Source organism: Leuciscus leuciscus, assembly GCF_965113295.1.
Source record: "Leuciscus leuciscus genome assembly, chromosome: 21".
Classification (NCBI taxonomy): domain Eukaryota; kingdom Metazoa; phylum Chordata; class Actinopteri; order Cypriniformes; family Leuciscidae; genus Leuciscus; species Leuciscus leuciscus.
In genome coordinates this window covers 37,228,206-37,236,702 of record NC_138745.1, presented here as the reverse complement: position 1 = coordinate 37,236,702, position 8,497 = coordinate 37,228,206, and the positions used below count along the sequence as shown (strand labels likewise).

The 8,497-nt window shown below is 41.1% G+C and overlaps 1 protein-coding gene across 2 annotated transcripts in view; it reads right to left on the bottom strand.

The window, feature by feature from the left end:
• Positions 1-222: 222 nt before the first annotated feature.
• Positions 223-8,497, bottom strand: part of rgs7b (regulator of G protein signaling 7b) — a gene marked incomplete at its 3' end in the record, with an annotated part of 50,621 nt that continues 42,346 nt past the window's right edge. Inside the window, exons 14-18 of one of the 2 annotated variants that reach the window (XM_082152438.1) lie at positions 6,027-6,152; positions 4,296-4,482; positions 3,782-3,871; positions 1,777-1,811; positions 223-695 (exon numbers count right to left, since the gene is read on the bottom strand). In XM_082152438.1, the coding sequence (XP_082008564.1) occupies positions 1,791-1,811; positions 3,782-3,871; positions 4,296-4,482; positions 6,027-6,152 (424 nt within the window). Of the gene's footprint in view, positions 696-1,776; positions 1,812-3,745; positions 3,872-4,295; positions 4,483-6,026; positions 6,153-8,497 lie in introns of those variants that run through there. The other variant, XM_082152437.1, reaches the window with a different exon arrangement.

The following is an 8,497-nucleotide window of genomic DNA, read 5'->3' as shown; positions in this document are numbered from 1 at the left end:
CTCTCGGGATCGGGGACTCTCGGGTTCAGAGACTCGGGATCAGAGACTCTCGGGATCAGGGACTCTCGGGTTCAGAGACTCTCGGTTCCAGGGACTCTCGGGATCGGGGACTCTCGGGTTCGGGGACTCTCGGGATCGGGGACTCTCGGGATCAGGGACTCTCGGGTCCAGGGACTCTCGGGTTCAGGGACTCTCGGGATCGGGGACTCTCGGGTTCGGGGACTCTCGGGTTCGGGGACTCTCGGGATCGGGGACTCTCGGGATCGGGGACTCTCGGGTTCAGGGACTCTCGGGATCAGGGACTCTCGGGATCAGGGACTCTCGGGTCCAGGGACTCTCGGGTCCGGAGACTCTCGGGATCAGGGACTCTCGGGTTCAGGGGCTCTCGGGTTCAGGGGCTCTCGGGTTCAGGGGCTCTCGGGTTCAGGGGCTCTCGGGTCCAGGGGCTCTCGGGTCCAGGGGCTCTCGGGTTCAGGGGCTCTCGGGTTCGGAGACTCTCGGGTCCGGAGACTGTCGGGTTCACTGATGGAGAACTGGAGTCCTTGGAGGAGTCGTGATGGAGGGCATGAGGGAACGAAACGAAGCCGGCGTGACGCTCCGTGTTCGTGATGACGAGCCGTAGATACAGGAATGTACAGATGAGATCATGATTCCCAGCAGAAGTTAGTGATTATACAGCGCCTGGTTCGGGACAGCTGAGAGAAACACAGATGAACACACGTCACACACACACCAACAACTTGTCCAATCGACACTACACAAACACTGAGAACAACAGCTTTCACTGAAATCAATGGCAATTGAATCCAGAGCAAAACATCGACCAATAGTTGTACTACATCAAACCATAGGCCCCGCCCACTGGCACCATAGGCCACGCCCACCGGAGCCATAGCGGGCGGTTTATTTTAACGGCGTCCCGGATGGTGTTGCAGGATTATGTGTGTGTTTGGAGCGTTTGACTGACACAAAGAGTAATGGAGAGTAAATGAATCAGTAAATGATTTCACTATGCTTTATCTGTAAATGTTGTTTATATATGACCCTGGACGAAAAAAATCTTTACTTAATATCCTAATGATTTTCGGCATAAAAGAAAAATCGATAATTTTGACCCATACAATGTATTGTTGGCTATTGCCACAGATATCCCCGTGCGACTCGAGACTGGTGACGTTTGAATTTGACATTTGAATAATGTTTTTTAAAACACTCGCGTGCAATGGCGAGTGGCCGTTAGCCAATCACAACAGTGGGCGTTTACTGACACGCCTTAAAGGAGCTGTGCATTAAAACGGATCATTTCAGACTGAGGCTCAGAAAGATGGTTTGAAATAATGGGTTTCTGCATGTATTTGTTTTTTTCTGAGATTTTTTTTTTTATATACATTATAAGTGAAACTCAAGGAACATATATATATATATATATAAAATAAAATAATCCATGTCATGACCCCTTTAACTAAATATTTATATAAAATAAAAACTTTTAAAACACATTTCCAGGGTTCAGAGAGATCTCAGCTAGCACTTCAAAACAGTTCTGAAGTGATGAAGCCTCGTTTACTGGAGTCATGTGACTCTGGTCGTTTGATCCGCGCTCGAATCACGAGGTTTGGAAGCTTCACCAGCACATCTCGACTGCTTTACTGTTTACTGTCTCGAAATGCAACTATATGATCGTGCAGCTCTAATGAGACTATAAGGCATGAAGATATTAAGATATTATACAATTAACATCATGATTTTATTGAATATCCAAATCTAAAGTCTCACCTGGGATTCAGATCCTAGAAAAGATTCTTGCTTTTCTGTGAAGGAAAAGAGAGAGAGTTGAAGAAATTGGACATTAGTCGTAAAAACTGCTAAAATAAACCTATCAGACACTAATAACTGTATATGAGAATAGATCTATTAAACTTGAGGGAAATCCTTTGGGATGTTTGTTTCTCAGGGATGATGTGGGAATAAAGCTTGGTTGCTCCGCTTTAGTTTTTCTAACAGGACTGGAGAATTACACTTATAAATTCTTCATAACATCCACAAATGTTGGTAAAGCATTAGTACAAACATATAGAAGATATTGAAGAAAGTAGATCATTTTGTTTGGATCAGCCTGAAAAAAATTCAAAAAACTTGTTTTTATGTTGTCAATCCCAAAAAATATTGGAAGGATTCATCTTTGCATGAAATCTGCATATCATGTTCATATAACTTGCAAAGATGTTCTTATATATTTTGGATAAAAAAATATTTTTGGAATACTTTGGAATGATTAAGATTTATTAATGTTTCTGAAAGAGTCTCTTCTGCTCACCAAAGCTGCATTTATTTGATAAAAAATACAGTAGAAATAGTGAAATATTATTGTAATGTAAATCATCTGTTCTCTATGTGAATATATAGTAAAGTGTAATTTATTCCTGTGATCAAAGCTGAATTTCAGCATCATTACTCCAGTCTTCAGTGTCACATGATCCTTCACAAATCTTAAAAAAAACTAAAAAACTTAATTCCAAACTGGGAGTGTATAACTGATGATGAACAGAACGATCCTGATCCTGAGCGTCTGCACACACTTACCAGAACCCAGCCTCAGCACTTCCTGTTTCATCACTTCAACACCAAACGGACAGAAAAGAAGAACACATGCGAGACAAAAGACACACACACACACACACACGCAAGAAAGAACAGCAGAACCGGAGATGTGCCGGAAAACAAGGAGTTTTAATAGAAATAACTCAAAGACATACAGCAAAAAACAAGAGAAACAAACGAGCAACTTAAGCAGAATGATGACATCATGACATGGCACTGATACACACCTTTACACCCGTAACTGAACCCTTACTGTAAAGTGTGTCCTTTACACACACAAAAGCTGTAGAAGTATTTCCAAAGTCAAACTTTAGAGAAAGAAGAGGCTTTTCAAATGAAAAGTGATATTATATATATATATACACATCCAAAATAAAAGTTTGTGTTTACATAATATATGTGTGTGTGTGTGCTGTGTATAATTATTTTGTATATATAAATACACACACGCATGTATATATTTAAGAAAAATGTGTTATTTATATATAAAATATTTATATTTATATATAATATAAATTATGTATAAATATTTATATACAGTATATACATGCAAATACATCTTAAATATATTCATGCATATGTGTGTGTATTTATATATACAAAATAATTATACACAGCACACACACACACATATATTATGTAAACACAAACTTTAATTGTGGATGTGATTAATCGTTGCCCAGATATATATATATTTATTATATTTATTACTGGCATGTCAGTCTCTGAGAAGCTGTGGTAATCATTTGTGCCAGACAGAAGTCACACTCACACGAACATCTCTCTGCTAGTTCTCCTGGAGGTGTTGATGATGTCAGGCAGATCATGCAGTGTGTGTGAACGAGGGAAGCGCTCAGAGTGTGTGTGAGAGTGTGTGTGTGTGTGAGCGAGAGTGTGTGTGAGAGTGTGTGTGAGTGTGTGTGTGTGTGTGTGTGTGAGTGTGTGTGAGTGTGTGTGTGAGTGTGTGAGAGTGTGTGTGAGTGTGTGTGAGTGTGTGTGAGTGTGTGTGAGTGTGTGTGTGTGTGTGTGTGTGTGTGTGTGTGTGTGTGTGTGTGTGTGTGTGTGTGTGAGTGAGTGAGTGTGTGAGTGAGTGTGTGAGTGTGTGTGAGTGTGTGTGAGTGTGTGTGAGTGTGTGTGAGTGAGCTCAGATCGCAGTCTCCAGGCGCTTCAAGGGCTTTACCTTCTTCTTGGCCTGAAGCATCTCCTGATAGGCACTCGATCTGATGAACCGACTGTAGGAGTCGCTCTTCATGAGCTTATAAATGTGCTCCTGATGGGACAAATACAAGACCTTTCAGTCACATGATGAGGATGATGATGCAGATGATGAAGAATTAGTGTTCTGGGTCACCAGATACACCACTGCCCATGCAAATGTTGTAATCTAATAATAATAACACACTCGATGGGAGAATGTGTGAGTAACTCTGATGCGTACAAACGTTTTGGCGACATTTGTTTAAATTAATACATTTTTAGCTAACTGTGTTTATATATGTACATTTCTGAAATACACAACTTAGACAGTCACCCCTGATAACAGATCTCTCTAAACTGTAAAGTGGACTCATTATAGCTGCTGTGAAAAGCGCTATACAAATAAATGTGAACTGAACTGAATATCTGGTGATAATAAAGCGTGATGAGATTCACAAGCGCACACCAGATAAAGGAGTTCCAGCTCAAACACAGACCTGAGCGTCTTCAAAAGCGTATCGGCCGGGATCTTTGACGTTCTGCGTGGTTTTGTCGTAGCTCTTGGAGTCGACGTTGATGGCACTGGGAGCTCCCGGAGCGAGGAACTCTTCCCAGATCTCCTGAACTCTGCTGGGAACCTCACGGATGGGACGCTTCTTCAGCTCCTGGACCGACAGCCAAAACCTGCGCACACAAGATGCCCTTCAGGACCAACACACTGGACACAGGGTTCCCAGCAAACACCACAGCAAGCAACCGTGCGTTTAAAAGACGTCTAATAGCCGGCAAACACGGCCCTGATGTCCAGGCTAAAACCAGGCTAAATATGGGCTGTCAGTGAACATTTAATAGATGTCTAAACCACAGCCCAGGAATAGACTAGTCGTTTCATTTCTTTATCTAATTGATGATTAGTCTATTCTTGGGATATGGTGTAGACATCAGGGTTGTGTTTGGACGGCTATTAGACGTCTTTAAAACGCCAAACTGCTTGCTGGGATGCTGCACACTTTTATAAAGTCAAATTTAAGGCTTTTTGAGACCTGAAGAAATTAAAATAAATAATGTAAATTAGGGGTGTGCTTTATTGAAAGTTCAAAGTTTTGTTGATAATAGTGTGGTTTTTGTGCTGGTACCACGGCTGGTTTAGGCTGATTGGTTGACAGCTGACTCATTAAGATATTCATATTGTTCATATTCTATGCGCTGGTCAGTTCACAGCAGTGACAGAAATGAACATTTCTATTAAGAGACAATATTTGCCACCTTACATTGATTTCCAGGGGCATTTTTACCTTTATAAGAGCATTTTTTCTAAACTTATTAGATGCATGAATCACCTTTTATGTCAAATTCTAAAGTTCAAATTAAATTCTATTAGAATAATAACAGTTGGGGGCTGTTACCAGTCAAATGAAAGCATTACCAACAAAATCCATCTTTGCGATGCAGAGGTGACAGAAGCGGCATCAGAATGTGGCATTAATATATTTATACACAGCCTTTACAATTGCATAAATAATGCTATGAGATTTCATTCCTAATTTGAACTTTTAAATTAAAGGGAACTTTACACATGAAACTAGAACCGCCAGTAGGTGGCAGCGAGTCACTGTCGTAATAAGCGAGTTGAGGGAGTCGTTCATTCAACCGATTCGTTCAAACGGCTGATTCATTCAGGAAAGAAGCAAGTGATGGGCCACTGAATCATTAATTACACTGATTCATTCAAAATGCGGATTCAGTCAGTCAAATAAAAAAGTTGCATGGAGACCCGATTCTGGTACAATTTTATTTAGACATTTTTGTCGGCGAAACAAACAAACAATATTGACAATATTGTGTCTAAAATATAACTCACATGTAAAATGTAAGACCTCTCATTAATAAAAATAAGACTTTTTATAGCCTTCAATTTTAAAAATCTAATTTAAGACTTTTTAAGGATCCGCGGGAACCCTGTGTACAGCAAAGTACAGCTGTCGTTGTTACAGTGTAATTATATATTTAAGTACTGAGTAATATTAATTAACTACATGTACCATTAGGGTTTGTTTGAGGGTTAGTCGCATGTAATGATGCATAATTTACTGTTATTACTGTGGTAAGTACATGTAATGTAAAAAGGACACTGTGTTATAAAGTGTTACCCAGAAAAGCACTGGCCAATCAATGCCCAGCGATGTATTTACCCGTGCCAGAGCGTTCCCTGTTAGCTGGTTTCATACCTCAGGTTCTCCGAGCTGAACTCAGACTCCAGGAACTTCAGGAATTGTTCTCTCCCGACTGGATCCTTCAGAACCTCGTTGAATCCGAATCCCCAGCGCTTCACCCGCTGCTGTCCGGGCTCTTTACTGAGAGACGGAGACACAGGATGGGAATGATAATGTTTAATAATATACACAACCCAAACAGGAGCATAGTGTCGGCCCAGATCCGGCCCACATCTGGGACATGTGGATTCAGCGCGTGCCGGATGTGGACCGGATCTGGGTCATGTTGCTGTCTGGGAATACAGCTCATCCAAACGGTCCTCATCATTTTATCTGTTATTCAGATATACAAACACGTGTCAGTATTGATCTGATCTTCAATCAACAACAACTGTAAACAGGTGACAATAATCATCAAATTAAGCTTTTATTTCCTGAACTTTTGCCGTTTTTCCACTTTAACATCCTCTTTTTGCTTGAATTTATGATTCAACTCAAATTGCAAATAGCAAACTCAAAACTCATTTTAAATTCATGGTTCATGATTCGATTCGATTCCGATTCAAAAGATCTAAATTTCGATTCGATTTTTTCGATTCGGTCATCGATTTTCAATTCGATTAATTGATTTCAATGATTCCATTTTCACTGGCCAAGCCACAAAAGAAAGTAATAAATGAGTAAAATACTCATTGTTTTTGACCCATGTATGCTTGTATTGTAGTAAATAAGGTTTTGACAGCCAACATTTTAGATGCCAGTGAAATTTAACAATTCTCAATTCCGATATATATAAATTTCAATGATTATTAAAAAAAGAACAAACAATTAAACTACAAGCAATAACACAAATAAATAAATACAATAGAACAAAGATACAAATGAAATAAATCTGCGCTTTCAAGGTTTTTCAGGGAACAGTTCTCAGGTGCAGAAACTGAATAAAGTAATCAAATGTAAAATAACACTGCATATAATCTTCACTGTACAAATAAAATAAAAATGAATCCTTATTAAAGTTACAAAAACTTTACGCTGTAACAATGCGTTAGATAAATAACTAAAATCTAGTGGAGAAGATTAACGTCAATCAGATTTTATGTTCAATGTTTGCGGAAAATACACAGTGGAAAAAGATCCATTCATGACTTTTGAGAATCGATATCGAATCAAACAGATTTTTAAAAATGATTAATCGGAAATAGTTTTTTTTTGCCCAAACCTATTCATGACTTTGAGCATGTTTTTAAAGAATAAAAGAGTGAGTGTGTGAGAGAGTGTGTGTGAGAGTGTGATTATCGTGAATCAGCGAGTGACACACACCTGGCCTCCAGTGAGTGAGTGTGTGTGTGTGTGTGTGTGTGTGTGTGTGTGTGTGTGTGTGTGTGTGTGTGTGTGTGTGAGAGAGTGTGTGTGTGTGTGTGTGTGTGTGTGTGTGTGTGTGTGTGTGTGAGAGAGTGTGTGTGTGTGTGTGTGTGTGTGTGTGTGTGTGTGTGTGAGAGAGAGAGAGTGTGTGTGTGTGTGTGTGTGTGTGTGTGTGTGTGAGTGTGAGTGTGTGTGTGTGTGTGTGTGTGTGTGTGTGTGTGTGTGTGTGAGAGTGTGTGTGAGAGTGTGATTATCGAGAATTAACGAGTGACACACACCTGGCCTCCAGTGAGTGAGTGTGTGTGTGTGTGTGTGTGTGTGTGTGTGTGTGTGTGTGTGTGTGTGTGTGTGTGTGTGTGTGTGTGTGTGTGTGTGTGTGTGTGAGAGTGTGTGTGAGAGTGTGATTATCGAGAATTAACGAGTGACACACACCTGGCCTCCAGTGAGTGAGTGTGTGTGTGTGTGTGTGTGTGTGTGTGTGTGTGTGTGTGTGTGTGTGTGTGTGTGTGTGTGTGTGTGTGTGAGAGAGTGTGTGTGAGAGTGTGATTATCGAGAATCAGCGAGTGACACACACCTGGCCTCCAGTGAGTGAGTGAGTGTGTGTGTGTGTGTGTGTGTGTGTGTGTGTGTGTGTGTGTGTGTGTGTGTGTGTGTGAGAGAGTGTGTGTGTGTGTGTGTGTGTGTGTGTGTGTGTGTGTGTGTGTGTGTGTGTGTGAGTGTGTGTGTGTGTGTGTGTGTGTGTGTGTGTGTGTGTGTGTGTGTGTGTGTGAGAGTGTGTGTGAGAGTGTGATTATCGAGAATTAACGAGTGACACACACCTGGCCTCCAGTGAGTGAGTGTGTGTGTGTGTGTGTGTGTGTGTGTGTGTGTGTGAGAGAGTGTGTGTGAGAGTGTGATTATCGAGAATCAGCGAGTGACACACACCTGGCCTCCAGTGAGTGAGTGAGTGTGTGTGTGTGTGTGTGTGTGTGTGTGTGTGTGTGTGTGTGTGTGTGTGTGTGTGTGTGTGTGTGTGTGTGTGTGTGTGAGAGTGTGATTATCGTGAATCAGCGAGTGACACACACCTGGCCTCCAGTGAGTGAGTGAGTGTGTGTGTGTGAGAGAGAGTGTGTGTGATTATC